Source organism: Metarhizium brunneum, chromosome 7 (genome assembly GCF_013426205.1).
Source record: "Metarhizium brunneum chromosome 7, complete sequence".
NCBI classification, from domain to species: Eukaryota; Fungi; Ascomycota; class Sordariomycetes; order Hypocreales; family Clavicipitaceae; genus Metarhizium; species Metarhizium brunneum.
In genome coordinates this window covers 1-20,956 of record NC_089428.1, presented here as the reverse complement: position 1 = coordinate 20,956, position 20,956 = coordinate 1, and the positions used below count along the sequence as shown (strand labels likewise).

Below are 20,956 nucleotides of genomic sequence, written 5' to 3'. Positions count from 1 at the left end.
GCCTTGTATTTACTAACTTCCCTAACTACTTTAGAGATTCTGTGATAACTAGCTACCGACCTACGCCGTGACCAAGGTAAGGCCATATGTCTGGAGGATCCTATTAACAGGTTGGAAATAGGTCGTGCCTCCACGGCTGCAGTCGCCGGAGCCTCCCGAGGTGACACCCTGCGCCTGGGAGCCGGAGTAGAAAGAACCGCCTGAGTCGCCGGGCTCGGCGCAGACGCTAGTCCGAGTGAGGCCCGAAACAGCTCCTTGAGGGTAGTTAACCGTGGCGCCCTTGGCGCCAATTATGCCGCAGTGGACTTGAGTGGTTGAGCCGGAGCGGCAGATGCTAGCTCCAACAGCAGCCTCGGAGCTTCCTGAGACGGGAAAGCTCCCTTGACCGTAGCCGTTGATGTAGCCTCTAAGGACTGTTCCACTTACAGTGCGGACGTAGGCCATGTCGGCACTGCCAGGGAAGACGGAGCCCGAAAAGGTTCCTAGGGCCTCACCACTACTTGTTGTAGCTGAAGCTCCTGATCCTCCACAGTGTCCAGCAGACACAAAACCTGTGGTTACTGCGAAACCAACAGAGCAGCGGGAGCTTCTATTAATATAATAGACATCGCCACCCTGGACCGTGGCCATGGTAGTCGGCATCGTCTCAACAGTCCGCACCTGGAATTCGGTCGTAAGCCCAACCTGCGAGGCTAGTTGCTCAGCATAGCCGTGACTGTCGGCGAGAGCCTCTATAACGAGCTTGTTGGCGGCGACATCAACGAAATACGATGCAATGCCAGAGCTAGTGTCCGAAGATGTTTCCAGGGCGTTGGCTCGGCCGATGAATATCTTATCAAGATCCTCCTTGGCCTTTTCCAGCTTGGACAGGCTATTGGTCATGACAATCGGCGTGGCGCCGGCAGCAGTGACCTCATCGGCCAAGGCTTGGTCAGTAATGCCGATGTATAGCACGTCCGCGTTAATCCAAGCACCAGCGAACGCTACTGAGCTGCGCAGCTGTTCGATAACATCGGTGGCATGGATCTCCCGCGCCACACGAGCAGTGGCCTGCTCGGCGTTCAGTCCCAAGTCGCGCTTCATGGCCTCCAAAATCTGGGGGTGCAGGCTTGCCGCCTGCGTTGGTGCACCGTAGGCGACGGGCAGGATAACTGCCAGTAAGGCAAGAAAGTTGGTAAGCTCCATATTAAACGAAACACAAAGGTGAGAAGGGGTTGAAGGCTTTGAAAGTGTAAAGCTATATTGGAAGTGAGTTGAGTGCAGAATGCTGCTGTCAACTGCCAGACTAAATAAGGGTATTTATATACTTATTTGGATTTACTCTGTTCCTTAGCCTACGGCCAGCATGGCACTTTGCTATACTACAGCAAAGAATCGAGTGTAAGAATACATGGCACATTTATGCGGGGTAATCGGCGTTATTCTTAGTGTACCAAGAATAGTTGTGCGACTGCCTAATCAAGGCATATCGCCTGTAAGCTATTGCAACCCAATCTATGACTTGGCATCTCCACAGATATCCACCGTCGCAATTTATATAGTAGGTGGCATGTTTCAAACTAGCTTTTATCGCTATTCACCTCTTGGTACGATGGTACATGCCTTACTAGGAAGGAGAAGAAGAAGAGGGGACAAGGTTTATCTAGGACCTGCTTTATAAATAAAGTCCTGTGTTGAAATCCCAGCCTGCATAACATAACACGCGCAATAGCTCGCGCTCTTGTTGCAGTTATGTGCGTTTCGTAATGTATCAAGTCAAGTCCAGAATATTAGATTAGGACGGTTTATGTGTTCAAACTCTGTAAGCAATTGGTAATATCCCAGCTAGCTTTATGTCGTCTTAATCCCTATTAGCTATTGCCTAGTCTAGCAAATCAGGAAGGTAGACCTGGGTTCGTGGAATTGCCAAGATATAACCTACTTATTATCTGTATACATGAATGGAACACGTGTCTACGAGTAGAGAAGCGCCTATACAAATTAGGAATGAGGGTTTCCTTGTATACAATCCCAGGGGCTATTTGAGGCAACCACCTCAATCTATTGCTGTAACGTTACCTACCTTTTGTTGAATACACGTCAGCTCACAGAGACTCCTCGGCTTTGAGGCATGTAGTGTTTTGGCGAGCACTGTTGCCTATGCTCTTTCGCTTCAATTCAGAATGTTCTATTTTATCTCTATTCCACAGGGTTGACCGTATTATAACCGGCTAGTATAAGTTCCACGATTGCCATACGCGAACAGATAATTTGCTATTTTATGCAAACGCAATTTTGTTTTATCCTTGACTCCAAGACGCACATCTAAGGGGGGCATGGAAAGACTGGCTCCCGCTGGAGCGACGTCCCGAAGTCGTTCCAGAGTACACGCCCAGACGTCGCAATAACCTGTTTGTGGATTGATCTTTAGCGCGATTGGCCACGAGCCTCAACTGTCGGATAAGGCTGCCTGTTTTAATTGAACAAGCAAACTTGGAGTAATTTCTGGATGTCATAAAATTATAGATATCAGAAGTTGGGAGGCTGGCCAGCTACCTGCAATAAAATCACGAAGTAGAAACGACAAAAACCACGCTGCTGTATTTCGTATTCAAGCCGCGACTCGGTAGCCAGCACATGAGTTATGCGGCTTGTTACACCATCAAAAAAGAACCCTAGCGTTCATGAATCGTGTTAAGACTGAGCCGACTTCTATCCCTCCTTGAATAATAATTCCATTTATACCGGCCGTTGGCCGTATGGCCGCCTTAACCAAACATAGTGGGCGGCTTCTACCACGGCTTCATGTCACTCGCCCTGCTCGTTCCCACCCTCTGGGTACCTCGCCCCTCGGTATCTCCTTTGTCTACTAATTTTCGTTCGTTTCTTCACACAAACTTTTTCAACTTTTTTACTTTATTCAAAGTACCCTTCCCATCCCCCCTATATGGTCAGAGTATAACTTATACCTCTGTGCGCCAAGTGTGCATAAACACTATGGGCCACACATATTCTCTGCGATAACTACGGTCTGAATTCACTTATCTTTACACGGAGGGCCACACTCATTGACAGTCAAGTCACTTTGCACGTTCTGCAACACCGTTACTCACTGCGATTGTTCGAGGTGCTGGTGCTCAGGCCGCACGGGCCGGGATCTATAGCTCTGTCCTTCTTTTCAAGGTTTCTATTAGTAGCCAGGGGAAGTCACAGTATACCTTCTTTGTCACAAGACCATTTACTAACTAAATTAAATAACGATGCTATTCACAACTCTATCTCATCTAACTACTAAAAAAAACCGACTATATACTCTACTACTTTTGCTGCGATGGCTGCTTCTACTCCAGGACTTCCTCTCCTAAGTACCGTCACTTTGTTTATTCCCTAAATCCTCCTGTTCCTTCACAGAAGCAATATTGACCCTGAGGGTTTGAAGTTAGGACACAAGCCCAGCAAACTATATCTCTGAGCTTACCTGTAACCCCGTCGCGATATTCACGAGACTAGACACTTGCTCACAACAACTATCTACTAATATCTTTACACGCGTCACACGTAACCCAGCCTCCCCGGCCTCATGTTCTAAAGAGTCTAGTCAAAGCACTTGCTTCTCTACGACAGCATTTAAAGACTCTACGTTCTTGAGTAGAGGCAAGACAGCCTGATCTACTGACTAGATCAGACTTCTGTCCCTTGTGATTGGGAGGTTTATGCATGGTGTCAACGCCAAAAAGCCTGCTACCAACGCCACAGGCCTCTTTTAATGGAAGAAAGCTGCTATTATTCGGTATTGCCGAAATGAAGCCACTAAAAGTCTCTAAAAGCTCGCGCTACAACCCTATTAAAGCCGGGCCTTCAATAGCAAAATCCCTCAATAGATGACTTTCTAGGTAACCTGCTAGATAACCTATAATATCTATAAAAAGGGCCTGTTTTCCCTCCCTAGATAGTCTCAATACAAGGACTTCGTCGCTGTTCAATTTAATCTATGCTAGTGAGAACTTAGTGGCAATAGCTCGTACGGGTGTCCAAGGATGTTCTGTCAACCTGGATCCTTGCAATGAAATCGCCTGGTAGGTAGGACGCTACAAGCAACATCGAAATCATGACTGCTTGATGTGAAAGTGTTGCTTCCACCGCCGTCTTGGGCGGCGGAGCCAGCAGCCAGGGGACAGCTTTAAACAGTAGCTAAAACAGAACTCACGTAAAGAGGCCTTAACACTAACTTAAGCGTGTGTTATTTATAGCTAGATAGATTAAATAATAAGCAAGAATAAGATTATAATTACCAGCGCGTAGCCGCTTATACCTGTAATAATTATCACCTAATTAGAAGCCTTGCGCTTCTAAGAGAAAGAGTTGTATCTAAATATCTAAATGCGGAATTCTTTATTTGGCCAGGTTTGTAACCTTCTTTATCGTGCTCCCGCATAACGCCAAGGCGGTTAATTTGATAATTACACACTGGAATGCATAATTTCCAATGCGAATTGGTTAATTTGGAAAACCCGCGGATGTAATGCCGACGTTTAGCATCCGGCATTTCGGGCTTATAGATGATTCCGGGTCGGTAGGCCAGGTGCCAAAGGCCAGAGTGCAGGCCGGCCGTACCAGGCCCGGCCTAGTACACCACCTGGATGGTAACGGCAATAGTAGTCGGAATACTTTTCCGAGACATACCTTGAGTTTCCGCTATATCATGAAAGAAAACGCATACTAAGCTGTCGGTTAGTTAGCAATAAGTGTAAGGGACCACGGGAGGGGTCTACGAGCGAAGTTATAAGAGCTCGAGGGTGCAAATAACAAGCATGTATTATAATAAAGCTAATAAAGAGAGACTTTTGTGTGTGTGTCAAGGAGAGAAAAAGTAGCTAAAGTGCACAGGCGTAGCAGTAAGCTTTGTAGTGCCTGGCACGTGACTGTGGGTCCCAATAATAAGTCTCATAATATGACAATTTCATGCGCACATAGACTAAATTTGTATAAGCTTAGAGCGCGCTTGGCAAGCATGGCTTAGCCCTATATCAGACAATATAAGTAGGTGTCGCACTTTTTTTATGCTTAGAAACTTGGATGGGAAGAAGTTGTATTCCCATGTAAAGTATACAGGTAGATTAGTAACGTGTCGTTTGAGTAGCTTATCAAACATGCACATCGGCGCTGGCGGCAGATTGGCCAACCCACGAATACAGGGGGCCGCAGGTCTCTTGTTCGGGAAAAACTTAAGAACTAATATATACACAGCCTTCGGCTGAAAAACAGCTGGTCGGATATATAATTCCGGACTTAAGCTATCTCCGGTTAAAGCGCTAGCGTCGAAATAATACACGATCTGTAATAGAGATATTAGTAATTAGCAAGCTTATTAGTACTATTTATGCTAGCCTTCTAGTCAAATCTATTAATCTTACTAGTAAGTAGTTAATATTTAAACCTTTATTAAATATACGCTTATATACTAAGCTGGCGAGGAAAGCTTAGCGTACATTAAAACTCGTAATAGCTAGCAAGCAGGCGCGAGAGATCGGTTGGATGTACATTACAGTTCGGCTTTATCTTTATTCCCGTTAACCGGAAGCTAAAAGTGGGTGCGGCAAGTAGTTGCGCAGCCCATAGCACTAGCTATTACTTTATCCACATAACAGGTAACTTTTAATATTGCAATTCCATATTAGGCCGGCAAATTAGATCACTTTAGCTTTACCCCCGCTTGAACGTATCAAAAATCAGGAGATTTTATAAAGCCGAAATGCTATACTACTAAACGCATAACATGTGACAGGGGCTCACAAAGAGGGCTTAGAGCAAAAGGGGCTCAATTCAATAATAATCTCGTAGAATATCAAAGGTCCTGAGTTGCTAAGAGGAAAAAAGAGAAGAGTAATTACTTTATATACATAAAAGGAACGCCTAGGCCTAGGGTTCTTGCCCAGGCACGTGTTCTAGCTGTGTAACTAACAAGTCTTATATCGGCGTGAAGCCCTTTTGTTGGGCTTCACGATCTGTTGGGCCTTTTCCGTGTAACATAACACAACCACAAGTAATAACCGGCGTTGCAGGATTCCGACCAATATTGCACCAGACAACGATTGTATTTATTGTATCTACTAAGAAGCTATTGCCGAGAAATGCATCAGGTATTACAAGCTTGGCATTGCATTTATTAGGGGAGCAAAAAACCTGTATACCCGTATATAAAAGGACCCAGCATCTTCTCTAACGCTTCACAATATCCTTATCTACTTATATATTTATACCAAGTTCCCTCTCAAGAATCCAAGCCCAAGTCCTTCGCACAATGTATTCTATTACTACAGCTGTCGCCGCTATCCTGGCCCTTACTCTTACCGCTAAAGCCCAAACTATTAGCGGCCAATTTACTCACTATGATATCGGCCTTGTTGCCTGCGGCGAGACCCATGACAACACCGAGATGGTTGCTGCTATAAGCAAGGACAGATTTGGTCCTAGTACTACACTATGCGGCCGCAAGCTCCGCATCCATTACGAGGACAAGTCTGCCGAGGTTACGATTGTTGATAGTTGCCAAGACTGCAGTTCCAGCTCTTTGGACTTGTCTCCCGCTGCTTTTACGGCACTTGTTGGCAGCCATGAACCTGGCCGCGTTGATGGTACCTGGGAGTTTATTTAAACTAGACGGTTTACATACGCGGATAACAGATCCTTGGCTTTAAGGGATACTGTTTGGGCCTACACAGTTATGTCTGGTTTAGTATAAAGGCAATATATTATTATTATTACGCTGCCTTCTTCTAGCTAGCTCTTTTCCTCTCGTATTAGGATTAAGCTTTTCACTTCTACTAGCCCTCTTAGAGAATATATACTTGTTCAGTTATATCACGAGCTCTTGTGCCTAGGTACTATTAGGAGGGTATTCATCCCGAATACCCTGAAAATTTAGGTGGGAGTAGGATAAAAGGGTCAGGGTTTTTCAGATTAATTTTTTGTCAGCGAGAATTGCATTCACATGAGCCCAGGGCTGACCAACAGGGTGGTCTATGTGATAGAACGGATGGGGGTCGCGTTTCTGATCTGACAGGACAAGGTCGATCAGCGTACCAGCCACATCCTCGGCCGGAGTCCAGCGCACCGTTCCACCGAGGTTTGGCAGAGCCTTGACTGTCTGCGACAATTTGACCAAGAAGCTGATGTGCTCCATCGGGTTCCAGTAGCCGTGGCTCTTGGACCCTGCAACGACATCTGTCTGGGTGCTTGCGCAGCGTCTCGTCGAGCATCCGCTCGCATCCCCATTTTGCCTCCCCGTAACCGTTGGGAAGTACCGAGTCGATGCCGAGCCTTGCTTCAGGCACCACCGTCGGCTTCGTCTTGTCCTTGTGCTCCTTGCTGTCCTGTAGGCCGTACAGACCTACAACGCCTATTGAAGACACCATTTGGAAGCTGACCTTGAAGGAGGACAGACGCCGGCTGGCAATGTCGGATGACAACTGGATCAGATTCTGCATCACTTGAAACTGAGGCTCAAATCTGTCCAGGGCTCGCTGTCCACTCATGGGCCACGCGTTATGGATGATATGGGTAATAGAATCTACTAGATTTCCGTAGGTATTTCTCTCTAGGCCTAGCATGGGCTTGGACGTATATGCTTGCAAGACAAGAAGCTTCGGTTTGAGCGTCTCTGGGAATCGAATCCCCTTCTCTCTCATCGTCTTGACCTGTCGCGTGTATGCATCACCTCTATTCTCACGGTTGAGGCAGACAACTCTCTTTAGGTCAGCTCGCTGAGCCAGCATGTACGCCAAGTGAGATCCCAGGCTTCCTGTCGCACCAGTCACCAAAACGACTGTACCCTCTTCGGTTGGTGCCGAAGATGAAGGGACTGACTGCGGTGCCGAGAATCCGGACGTATACTTGCGAACGAGTCTATCGACAGCATTTTGACGAGCCGTTAGTGCACTGCTTTCCTCTTGAGACCTCGGCGGTAGATCAGATCTAATCTCGGACACCTTGGTATCCGTCGTAGGGAGAGACGCAGCAGCTACAAGAAAAGGAGAAGATGATTGTGTGGCAGCTTGTGTAGTGTCAGAGTCTCCTCCGAGCAAGTATGCCTTCAGTTCGCCCACAGTTGGGCACTCCAGCAGCAATGACTCCAGTTGGATGCCGAGCCCAAGCTCGTCCCGGAACCGACTCGTAATGACCAGAGAGAGGAGAGAGTCTACACCTGCATCGGAGAAGACAGTGTCGTTGGTAAGATCTTCCATTGCTACCCCGCCCTCCTCCGAAATTATTTGGAGAGCTCGGTTGACGTCGACTTTTTGAGCGAGTGGGCCGTCCTGATGTTTCTCAAGGCTGCCTCCTGCCATAGAAGCGGAAGACGACACGATGGTATCCGCATATTCGGCTGCGCCGGAGGTAGGGTTCGATGTTTCAGCAGAACTGACTGTACTACAAGTTACTTTACCGACGAATGTCTTGAGCTCACCGACGGTGGGATACTCAATGAAAAGGGCATTAAAGTCCAGATCCACGTCTAATTCTTCTTTGAAGCGCGCCGAGATGGTCAAGGCAAGCAGAGAGTCGATACCGGCGTCGGCAAGGACAGTACCGTCTGTCAGATCGGTCACAGCCAGCCCGCTTTCTTCAGCAATGATTGAAAGTGCTCGCGCAAGACCTGACGGGGTTTGCGATCCGCCAGAGGCAGGCGATGAACGAGCAGCAGCATCTTCTTTTGCGGAGACGGGATCCGGAACAGCCGCAGCAGAGCTAGAATGCCGGATGATGGGCTTTGCCGGGTCAGATGTGGGAGTCTTCATAGTTGCGATTTCTGACCGGCTTGTCGTAACTTGTCTCTGGGATTTGGCGCCACTCTCAATGGTCAGTATTACCTTCAATACCCGGCGTGGCACGCGTTGGATCTACCACTGTAGTTGGCTAGAGTCCGTACGAGATAAAGACAATGGTAAAACAGGGTAAACGAACAGTAATCTGCCCGAAGAATGCGACGACTTTGTCATGGTTATCCAAGACTACAACATCTCCATGGTACATGTTGTCTATACCTTCCTTCATGAGCGTATAAGTTCTGTAAGACTTTTGCAGATCGATGTCTTCGAATAACTGCAGCGAGCCCCAACCATGGTTCATATATATGTCCTCGTCTAGGTCCGCGCTATCATTGCAGTTCATGGTGAAGCCGCACGACTGTGTCAGGGCATCAATGACGGCCGGGTGAGTGTGGAATTTGCCGCCCTTCTTCAAGGTGGTGAAGTTGAGATGGCTAGAGCACTCCAGTTTGACGCTGTCGAGAATAGCCTCATCGACGGCACGGTAGTCTGGGTGGAATCTAGCCAGCGGCCTGATGGCGCGATAGGCCATGGCCCGGTTGTAGCGGGCGGTGGTGCCGTGGCCGACACCGTCTCGGAGAGCTTGTAGCCGCTGTGTTACTCTAGACACGCCCTTTTGTAGTGACTTCTGGAGAGGTGGTCCGTCTTTGAAGCGCAGCGGGCAACGGGAATGCTCCTGTAGTTTTTGTTTGTTCTGTATTGGCTGTCAGAAGTAGCTTGGAGTGAGTTTGCAAGTCGTTAGCGCTCATGATTATACAAGAAGATGAGCTCCCCGGACATAACATATACTTACGTCAAAGGACATGAAAACCACAACGGCAGAATTGGTTGACCAATCAACATGGGCGTGCCCTTGGAGAAGTTGCTGCTTTTGGCCAGCCCGCAAGATCAAGGCTTTGGTAATGGTCATATCGGTCACGTCGACGAGATTTCCAGCTTGGCTTGGGCGATAACGTTGTACAAGGTACGTTCCTAGAGTCAAGGAGATATCCGCGTAGACCGATGGAGTGCACAGCGGGATGCCATCGACCTCGTGCCCCTGAACGACCGGACTCAGGTCCGGGCGTTGGATGTCAGCCTCGACAACTACGCGGAGCTGGTCAGCGGAACATGGTGTCTCTTGGACAACTCTGTGAATAGTCGTGGTGTCGAGTCTCGGGCCCCCACCGCTGTTGATGATAAGGGGAGGGTCGCCTTTGCGCAGCGACCAGTCGTGCAGATAGGGGATCCAGTAGTCTGTCATGTCCCAGTTGTACAATGGCAACGAGATGACCTTGTGCGAGCTTTTGAAGTCACGGTGGTACTCTAGCCAACGGATATCAGCTCCCGCTGTGTACATATGCTTTAGGGACGCAGTAAGAACGTGCCAGGTCGACCGACCACGCTGGCATGAAGCGAGTGTGGGCACATGCGAACCCAAGACAGCGCGGATCATGGCTCCTATGGCTGGGTGCGGCCCAATCTCCAACATGGCAGCCAGGTCGGTGACGACGTTGTTGTTACGTGCTGCTGAAAGTGCTTGAAGCATATTCACAGGCTCACGCGAGTGACGAACCATGTACTGGGGGCCAAAGACACCGACATCCTTGACGAGACTGCCATCTACGGGGCAGAGCACCGGCACCGTCGGCTTAGAAAATCTAACGTACTTGGCGACCTGCTCCAGCTCCGACAGCATAGGGTCCAACTGCGCGGAATGGAACGCATACGGGACCTTGAGAAGAGTCGCCTTGAGTGACGCACCTGTCAAAATCGCTGCTGACTCTGTAATAGCGTCTTTGGTTCCAGCCAACACTGTCTCAACAGGGGAGTTAATACACGCAAACTCTACCTTGTGTTTGGTAACATCACCCTCGACGCTCTCAATCTGCGCCACTGATGCTCTGATAACCAACATGGCGTGGGTGTCACATGTGCATCGCTCCTGGAGCAACTCGGCCCTCTTACCCACGAGGTAGAGGGTGTCGGCGTCGGATAGCACGCCGGCAGCATTAAGAGCAGCGTACTCCCCTAGGCTGTGGCCGACAACTGCGTCGGGGACGATACCCCAGGATGCCCATAGACGGCATAGCGCAATTTGCATGCATATGCTGGCTAGTTGGACCGCAGCCGGCAAGAACTCGCCGATATCGCGGCCCTCGTCGGCCTCGATGACGGGCAGCATCTGCGGGAAACCAAGGGCGTGGGCAATCCGCTCCAGCTGCAGCATTTCTTTGCGACAGACGGAGAAATTGTTAAAGAGCTGTTTGCCCATACCTGGGTACTGGGCGCCCTGGCCCGTGAAGGTAAAGATGATGTCGGGGCCGCTCTTTGGGCGAGTCACTCCCGCGTCCTCTCAAAGCGCACTCTCGATTTGGCGGCAAAGTTCGTCGGTATTGGCGCCGGCGAGCATGACACGATATCGATGATGCATTCGACGAGCCGTCGTAGTGTAAGAGAGTTGGCCTAGTTGCACATGTTGCTCGTTCTGCTTCAAGAAGCCATGCATGGACCGGAGATTAGACTGTAGCGACGCCGGGCTCCTAGCTGAGATGGCTACTAGATGAACACTCCGAGGGTCAATGTCCGTACTGGGAGGAAGAATAGGTGCATCTTCAATCAGCATTGCCGAGTTGCCGCCTGCGGCGCTGAAGTTGTTGATGAGTACTCTCCTAGGCTTGGCCGGGTCGCTGCTCCTCTCCCACCGAGTCAAGTCAGTGGCGATGTTGACGTTGCGCTCTTTGAGGTCTGTCGGGAACTTGTGGTTAATTTTTGTCTTGATTCCGCAGTATGGCGGGATGGCATTATGCTGCATCATCAGCAGCACTTTGATGAGAGCCGATGAACCTGATGATGCCCCGCCATGCCCGATGTTTGCCTTCGCTGAGCCGAGATATAGAGCCTCATCCTTGGACCGCCCGCGAGCAACTTCCGACAACGGCGGCGCAAAAGTCTGTAGAACACTTGCCATTTCCGTGGCATCACCGGCTTGTGTACCTCTGAAGTAGGCAAAAAGGAGAGTCAACCACAAGATTCACACAAAACAGAAATAAAAACGGAGACACAAAGGTTTTCAAGGATTTCTAAAGCACTTACGTCCCGTGCATTTCGACATAGCTGATGGAGTAGGGGTCCGCAATGCCTTCGTTCAGGATCTTGCCAAAGATGGCGCGCTGCGCACCGACATGTGGACGGGTGATGGACTCGGATTTGGACGAGTGGTTCGTGTACGAGTGTAGGATCAGTGCCAAAATAGGATTATTATCGGTAATAGCGTTATCAAGACGTTTAAAAACAACTGTCCCGACGCCTTCGCCACGGCAGTACCTGTTAGCCGTATTGTTAAAAGTCTTATAATTTCTAGTTCGCGAGAGAAAATGACCTTGATCAAGGCCGGCGTGGTAATCTGGGTTTGTTATGAAATTTATTCCATCGGTAATAGCCGTATCAATATCCCCTCTCCAGAGAGAGTTACAGGCAATATGAAAGGCGGATATAGCCGACGAGCACGCTGTATTAATAGCGTAGCTAGGTCTATTAAACTTATAAAGGTAGTTAATTTAGCTAGGGATAAATACCCGGTTCCCTCTAGGAATTAGATATGTATTAATATCTTAAGCACTATTAGTCTTAACCTAGTTATTTCCTGTGATACCATAAAAGACGCCAACTTAGTCCCGACGGGTAGACGGCGTGGCATCTGCGATAATACCAGCTCGCTCAACCGCCTTGTAGACCGTCATCATGGCAAGACGCTGCGCGGGGTCAATCTGCGGTGCCTCTCGAGGCGAAATATTAAAGAAGCGCGCGTCAAACAGGCCCGCATCTTCAAGCCAGCACCCATACAGCACCGTTCCCGTGTTCTTGCGCCCCCCTGCCAGGTCAACGTGCGTGTTGACGTCCCACCGAAGTGGTAGAGTAACCTTGTGAACATCCAGACCTTGGCTCAAGAGGTCCCAGAATGCCTCGGTAGAGTTAGCGCCACCGGAGCGTTTCGAATGCACTATAGCGGATAGTAATACGTATTGGCCTGTATATACGGAGCTGTAGTAATATTTAGACGGATTATTTTTAATATTATTATAGTTACTAAAAATAAAAAATAAAAATTTCCTCTTTTTTTTTTAATTATTAAAAGTTAATTCTAATAAAAAGTAAAATTAAAAAGTATAAATTTTAAAAAAAAATAAAAAAAATAATAATTTTAATAAGTAAAGTTATATTATATTAAGGTAAAAAATTTTATATAAAAAAGGATAATAAATAATATTAATTAAATAGGATTAGTATAAGTACACTTTTTAGAATAAAAACTGCGGCTAGACTAGAAGGCCTGTAATAGGCTTGTAGGCTAGTAGGCCTGTAGGTTGTCTGTTCCGCCTCTGTCACGGCGTTTAATGCTGTAACCACCTCCTAATAGGTCTTAAACTTAGGATACTAGGTTTACTGCCATGCTTTTAAGCATAATGCAATTCAATATAACAAAAATTGTCTCCGAATACACTATCTCGGGGTTAGCGAAGAAGAAGGCGCCCATGACTTGTTATATACCCTGTGCTGGCAAGGACATAGACAGTTCAAAATCGTGTCCTCATCTTGACCCGCATGATAGATGAAAGCCCCCCAAACAAGAAGTGAACCGAGATTCAAGCCATCGCATAACTGCAGCAGTCAATGCGGTTAATATACATGGAGCATTCAACAGCCTTGCAACACCGAGGCCAAATCTGGAAATTGCATCGCCATGGCCGATCAGCTACAAAAGACAGTCACAGGTTTGCTTAGTGAGTGCATTGTTGCCAGCTTTGAAACTTGAGCAGCTCTGTGGCCCGTTTCACTCCGTCACATGGCACGAATGCTATTTTGGGGCTGTTGATTAAATGAAACCTTGGCCGTCAAGTATGAGCGCGTATATTAACACACGACATTTTTTGTGAGACCCAGTACTACACTTGATAATGCCCAGAATTTCTAATAACAGCTTATCGACTTGTGTAACTTGGAGCCCCTGGATTGAAACATGGGAGCGACTCAGTTGCAGCGCAATAGTAGGCGTAGGAATATATAACAGGCCTTTAGAGAAAGGTTACATGTCGAGTCATTAGAAGATAGAATATTGCGTTGGAATACTAGTCGCTTTCCAGAATGCAAAGATATATAATATAGATATAATCCATCGTTGGCGTGTATTCAAGTCAACGAGTATTTCATCTTTCATGTCACACTTTCCCTCCCAATTTTGTCATCTGAAGTCTCCAAAGTGCCATTTACCCAACAGAAACATAGTCAATATGGTCCGCTTCAGCTCCATACTGTCTTGTATGTGCTGCTACAATCTGTGTATGTGTATCAAGTACATGGCTGACTTGGGAAAACAGTGGCCGTGGCTGCTCATGGAATTCAAGCTGCGCCAACTGTGCGCAGGGGTGGTCTTGAACCGCACACACGGGATATCAGCCAGAAGATTGGAGATGTCGTAGCTGACTTTGCCGATGTACACGAACAGCGAGCGGCCGGCGACAAGAGGGCGGCGGCAAACGTGAGAGCCGGAGGGAGGAAGAGATTGGCACCACCACCCATGCAGGCCACGGGTGGTTCCAAAGGGGCTGCTAAAGGTCAACCTGCTAAATCGGCTGGACAACCTACTAAACCACCTACTAAACCAGAGGGACAACCTGCAAAAAGTCAAGTTGCTAAATCGGATGGACAACCTGCTAATCCGCCTGCTAAACCAGTTGGACAACCTGCTGGACAACCTGCTAGGCCTGCTAGGCAAGCCACACAGCCTGGTGATACCAAGAAAAACAGCAGCCCCAAACAAGACAAGAATAGAAATCAGGATCGTCCTGCCGAAGCACAGAGGTTGAGACAACCAGCCACGGCTAACCCGGCTCTCCAGAGGGGTGGGGATAGACCTGAACCTACAGGGACCCGGAAAAATCTAAACGGGTCAGGCAAAGATATTTCACGCCCTAAACAGACTGGGAGTCTTAATAGGGGTGACGTACCTCTCCAGCGGGAGGGGAGTAATGCTGAACCTAAAGGGACTCGGAAAAATCTAAACAGGCTAGGCGACGATATTTCACGCCCTAAACAGAGTAGAAGTCCTAACAAGGTTAATAGTCTAGTACCACAGCAAAGGGGAGATTCTAGAGGGAATATAAACAACTCTATAGTTACTCTAAACCCGAAGGGAACGAGCGACAGTAATAATTCACGCCCTAAATAAAATAAGATTCCTATTAGGGGTAATATATCTCCTGGGAGTAAAGATAAACCTACAAGGACTCAGAAAAATCTAAACGGGCCAGGCAATAATATTTCACGCCCTAAATAAAGTGGAAGTCCTAACAAGATTAATAGTCTAGTACCGCAGCAGAGGGGAGATTCTAGAGGGAATATAAACAACTTTACAGGCACCCAAAACCTAAAAGGAATAGGCAACGATAATTAACTTCCTGCTCAGAGTGGGAATCTAAATGAGGCTAATAGTCAAGTACCCTAGCGGGACGCAAATTCTGGTCAGAATAAGAACGACTCTATAGGGACTCAACAAGATCTAACCGAAACAGGCAACGGCAATGCACTTCCTACTCAGACTGGGGATCCAAATGAGGCCAATACTCCATTACCCCAGCAGAGCGGGAGTCCTTCTGACAGTACAAATCCCAGCCAGAATGCAATTCCGGGTGACGCGTGCTAGGGCCGACTAGCACGCAAGCAAGTTGCTGGTAACTAATAGGCCTTGTTCCTCCCAATCAGTCATGCGTATTAAGTTCACTGGCTGGATACAAGGTGCTGCATGGTTGAGCGCACAAGTCAAGAAAACCGGCCCTGATGATTTTTATGGTAGTACTGTGATGGTTATTTCTCTGTAATATGGCTGCGGCAGCATATCAGACAAGTGCTTACAATGCGGGGGTTGGATAATGGCATTCATGAGTGTAATTGGGCGATTTATTACTAGAAGACGCAAGTCGGAAAAGGGAAGGGGCGGGCAGGTTCCGTAGATTTGCATCTGAATCTTCATCCAGTTATTTCAGAAAGGCGTCGGGGCTATCAGATCTTGACTATTTCCGTCGCTGAGTGAACTAATAGGAGTTCGCACCGAAAGTGCGTGCCTTGTCGACCGTAGGGCGTGAAAACGGCCCCACAATAAACTCTATCCGTGCGTGGCAACCGTGGGTAAGGTGATCGCGTGCCGAGGCTACCTTGTTGGAAACGAACAAACCATACCAGCTGCCATGTCAGCAACTTGCACAAAACGTCGACCAAAAACACCTAACATTGTCGTATTGCCGGTGCAAGCTACATCATGACCGTCAAGGCAACACCTCGGTCCAAGATCCCTTAGATTAAAACCCCGCTCATCAAATCGGCGACTCTGAGCGCCGCCGCCGGATGGTAAGAGCGCTGCTTTCCACACGATAACTTGTAAGCCGTGAGTCGTGATAATCACGTCGCTAATACGCTTTTAGCAACGTCTTTCTTAAACTTAAAAACCTCTAGCCTTTAGGATTATTTAAGTCCCGCGGTATAGGTAATTATTTTATCTCCTAACTAGCTGCTATCTAGGCTATTAATACCTACGCTACTACTAAAAAACTATACTTTTACTGCTTATCTAGTAGTAATACTAGTTTTACCTATATTTATAACGTAATTACCCTAGGCTATAAGGCAATTATTATAGTCCCGCTTAGTATAACACTATATATAATAGGGAAGTTATAAGAGGCTAGTACTATAAAGGTTATTTAGGAGAGTGCTTTATAGTAAGAGGCAAATAATTATCTGGCAAAAACCCTAATAGCGGATATAATAGTAAAAGAAGAGGCAGCTATTTATATCCCGCTCTTTAATATATAGTAGATCTGGGATAAGAATGTAGGGATTACTAAGAAAATTATAAGCTAATTACCTGCTATAAAAAGGTACTATCCTGTTAATAAAGCTACTAATAATAGAAATATAAGCCTAGCTATATTTATACTAAAAATTAATACTATTATATATAGTATTAGCGGAGGCGGGTTATTTGCTAGTATTATATAAGGGGTGGATAAGCTTAAACTAAAGTAAATAATAGTTATTACAGTTAAAACCAAAAGCGCTAACTCTCTTTTATAAGTAATTATAAAAAAGGAACTAGTTACCTTACTAGTAATCGCGAGTCTAGTAATAAGTCTAGGCGTAAAATAAGTCTACCAGAGAGCATTTAAGTATAGTTTAAAAGATACTACGGCTAGTATTATTTTACTTGACTTAGAAGCTATTAGTATATACTAGAGGTTCTTAGATAAGAAGCGTTTACTAGTTAAGCTAGCTTATAAAGTATACCCTGCTCTTTACTATAATAGATAGCTTAAAAAGCTGGTTCTAGGGTTTAATAAAAATAGTATAGTTATACTAGTTATTTACGGTAGGAGCAATATTTCGTTTAAGATAATAGATAAATACACTAGTAAGCAGGCGAAATAAGATTATAGTATAAATATAAGCTTAAATAAGATAGAGATGGATAAAATATAAGAACAAGTTACCATGGTAACTTCTAGGGCTGATATGCACCGTCATCGGCCACAGAGACGCAGATAGAAACTGGGTGCGGAAGGGGTAGAATAGGTTTGGCGGCAATAAGGCGGAATACCAGCCTCTGATGACGTTAAGAATATTGTGACAATACATCTCCCCACCAATCTGGCGGCATCAACACTTCTGTTGCCCCTCGGCTTGTAACTATCACTTTACGACTTTCTACAAAGCTTGAGAGCGGGGAAGCCTGCTTACGAGGAGTAATCATGTTGCAGCGCAACGTCACGTGCACTAAGCCGTCATTTATGCAGAGAGGCATCTCCTCATTCACATTCAGATTTCGAGTAAGCTCTTTGCCGCTAACGGCATGTTGTTGCTCACGGAATCGAACGCCTTGTCACGTCACAGGTCCAACGTCTTGTCAACAGAAAGCCGTCTAAATCAACGTTGTTCTCCATCTAATAGCGGATGTCTAGGAATTCTGAGGATCGGAGTACCTTGCACATAATTCACTAATAGCTTGAAATGGCGCAAATAGCGGGGTTGCGTTATACTTATGAGACGGCTTTAAACCCAAACCAGCCAGAAATCCGACTTCTGCACATCCTACCCGGTAAAGAGTCAAGCGATATCGAATGTACCATTGAAACAGCTTGCTTAACCCACGACCCTATATATTCGTGTCTTTCTTATACCTGGGGGGACCCAAGTGAGGATTCCGCTATTAGGTTAAACAGTCTATCCTTCGCCGTCACCAAAAGTGTCTTGATTGCTTTGCGTTATTTGCGAAACGACAAAGACATTGTTACAATCTGGATAGACGCAATATGCATAAACCAAAAGGACAGCAGCGAGAAAGCCTCGCAGGTACGTCAAATGGCAGAAATTTACATGAAATCAAAGAACGTCATTATATGGCTTGGGGAGGAGGCCGATAACAGCAGCTGTGCGATGCAAATAATTCAATCTATCGATCGCCGCTGGGCGTCCAGGACCTCGCAGTCAAGAGAAGGCTTTCGCACCGCAGCACAGCACTTGAATGACAGAGTTTTACAAGCTATATCGAAACTCCTTAAACGGCCATGGTGGTGCCGGGCCTGGGTTATTCAAGAGGCAACATGTGCCAACGAGACGTTGGTCAAGTGTGGCAGGGAGACTACAGACTTCACAGCTTTCGTGGCAACCGTTAACTGCCTGGGATATCACGTCTTGGAAACGTCCTTGCAACATCACAGCGCTCCAGATATGTTGCACTTGCAGAGGGTCTTTGCACTGGACCAGCTAAAACTCGAGCGAGCGCGGGCAAACTACCGGCCCAATATGCTAGATATCCTCGACCGCTTCCGAACATGCAAGGCATCAGATCCTCGTGATAAAATCTTTGCATTTACAGCATTAGCCACGGGGACAGAAAGAGAAACCATAAACCCTGACTATACAATTCCTGTCAATATAGCATACATGAAATTCGTTTACGCCTTTATCAGGTCAGCAAAAAATTTAAATATTCTCGGGCATTGCCAGGATTATATTCAAACCATCGAATCCTGGTCATCGTTTAGAAGTATGGGCCAGAATATTATCCCTTCGACACCTTTACCTTCCTGGACGCCTGATTGGACAGTGATGCTGGAAACTACTTCCTTTGCTAAGCACGAGGAACCAGAAGACAGTCGATCCGCAAGGCTATATAAAGCCACAACTTCCTTTGCACCTTCAGTCAGATTGATTGAAAATGAGAATACATTGATTGTCCGTGGCTGTGTCTTTGACAGGGTCTCGTGTCTTGTCCCCGAGTCTATTTCTTTGCCACTATCAACAAGAATGCAGTCCTGGCATAGATGGGCTATGGATCACCGCGGAGGCACGAATTTATCAGCTGGGTCATTACATGATACTTTTCTTCATACTATTGTAGCAGATGTAGGACAATTAGAAGGACGTTGGTCCCGGGGCTTTTCGGCGGACTGGCCACTTCAGAATGAACCAAATAATATTGACGAATCTTTTAATATGTATTCGACTATCCGGATAGCGGTTCATAGCAGACGGCTTTTCATCTCGGGGAAGGGATTTTTAGGGTTGGCTCGATTTGACGTAAAGAAGCACGACGAAATTTGTCTCTTACATGGTGGACTTGTTGCCTATATCTTGCGGCAGGTTGGAGATGCTTACCAGTTTATGGGTGAATGCTATATATGCGGTTTGATGGACGGGGAAGGCATGAGATATCCATATATCTGGAAGGATTTTGTACTTCGATAACACGACGATATCTTTATATTAGATACTGATTCCAGATGCTGTATTAGGTACTATATAGTACTAAGAATAAATGCTTTGCTACTTCTTTTATATAGATATAGTAGCTTATAATACCTTAAAAAGTAGAGAATAATTAATATTAAACTTAATATATCCCTTTTATTAACCTAGTGCCAGGGCTAGTAGTCTATTACTAATACGCCGATAAACTATTACTAATACGCCAATAAACTATTACTAATATACTAATAAACTATACTAAGGTTTATTAAAAATTTATATAGCCTTATAAAACTATAAAAAGTAAAGTTTATTATAAAAATTAATATAAAGTTTATTAAAGTATATTTAATAATATATAATAATAAAATATAAGTTATAAATATTATATAAATAATAATCTCTCTAAAAAAAGTAAAACCGCTAATATAAATTTATTAGGTAGTTTTACTTTTAATATTATTAGTTTTATTAGGCTTTTTTATAGCTAATATAATAGCTTTTTTAAAGTTATATTTTAGCTTTATATTTTTAAAAGCTTTTTTTTTTATATTTTTAATAGCTTTATTATTTTTTTTAATTTTTATTAGATTAGGATTTTTAGTTTTATAATAATTATTTTTTTTATTATAAAAAGCTTTTAATTTAATATTAATTATATTACCTTTTAAGCTTTATTAGCTTTTAACCCTTAAAGGTTATAATAGGTAACTTACTTATATTAGGCTTATAAGTTCAAGACTTTTTCTACTTTAGCTAGATTATTGTCTTACTTTTAATGCGGTATTGCTAATAGCGCGTTAGGTAGCTTGGTACCTTTAGAGCTTATATTATTATTAGTATATACTTTATATATAATAGTTTATAAATAGTTATAGTAAATATTAGTAAGTGCTTATAAGAGATATATATATATAAGGGTAATAACTTATAATTAGTTATATTATTATAGCAGGGTTTTAATAGTAAAAAAGGTAAATAACTTAAATAAAAAAAAATAAAACTAACTTAAAATATAAGCAAAACCATGTAAATATATTATATATATAAGTATTTTAGGTTTTTAGTATAACTTAGCGTAAATTATAAGTATAAAGTTAATAGGTTTATATTATAATATATAAGGTTTACCTTTATAATAATAATAGCTAAAACTATTATAAAATAGCCTTAGCTAATAATTATAATTTAATATTAATTATATTAGTATATTTAATATATTATAATATATAAATAATTTACTTTTCTAGGGTTAGGGTTAGGGTTAGGGTTAGGGTTAGGGTTAGGGTTAGGGTTAGGGTTAGGGTTAGGGTTAGGGTTAGGGTTAGGGTTAGGGTTAGGGTTAGGGTTAGGGTTAGGGTTAGGGTTAGGGT

General features: G+C 45.1%; 4 protein-coding genes across 4 annotated transcripts; 1 reads left to right on the top strand and 3 right to left on the bottom strand.

The window, feature by feature from the left end:
• Window positions 1–60: 60 nt before the first annotated feature.
• Window positions 61–1,185, bottom strand: sprC (Streptogrisin-C; the record flags this gene model as incomplete). The annotated part of the gene is made up of 1 exon (XM_014683808.1): window positions 61–1,185. One exon carries the CDS (start codon window positions 1,183–1,185, stop codon window positions 61–63), a length of 1,125 nt encoding a protein of 374 aa, XP_014539294.1.
• A 5,095-nt stretch (window positions 1,186–6,280) lies between these two features.
• G6M90_00g105880 (uncharacterized protein) lies at window positions 6,281–6,634 on the top strand (the record flags this gene model as incomplete). The annotated part of the gene is made up of 1 exon (XM_014683809.1): window positions 6,281–6,634. The coding sequence occupies one exon, from the start codon at window positions 6,281–6,283 to the stop codon at window positions 6,632–6,634; it is 354 nt and encodes a 117-aa protein (XP_014539295.1).
• Window positions 6,635–6,934: 300 nt separating this feature from the next.
• On the bottom strand, window positions 6,935–11,058 carry FSR1_2 (Non-reducing polyketide synthase fsr1; the record flags this gene model as incomplete). Its single annotated transcript, XM_066131688.1, has 5 exons — window positions 6,935–7,207; window positions 7,284–8,876; window positions 8,941–9,498; window positions 9,598–10,109; window positions 10,221–11,058. 5 exons carry the CDS (start codon window positions 11,056–11,058, stop codon window positions 6,935–6,937), a joined length of 3,774 nt encoding a protein of 1,257 aa, XP_065987993.1.
• An 81-nt stretch (window positions 11,059–11,139) lies between these two features.
• FSR1_1 (Non-reducing polyketide synthase fsr1) lies at window positions 11,140–14,363 on the bottom strand (the record flags this gene model as incomplete). Its single annotated transcript, XM_066131687.1, has 4 exons — window positions 11,140–11,782; window positions 11,880–12,093; window positions 12,496–12,786; window positions 14,288–14,363. The coding sequence occupies 4 exons, from the start codon at window positions 14,361–14,363 to the stop codon at window positions 11,140–11,142; spliced, it is 1,224 nt and encodes a 407-aa protein (XP_065987865.1).
• Window positions 14,364–20,956: the final 6,593 nt, after the last annotated feature.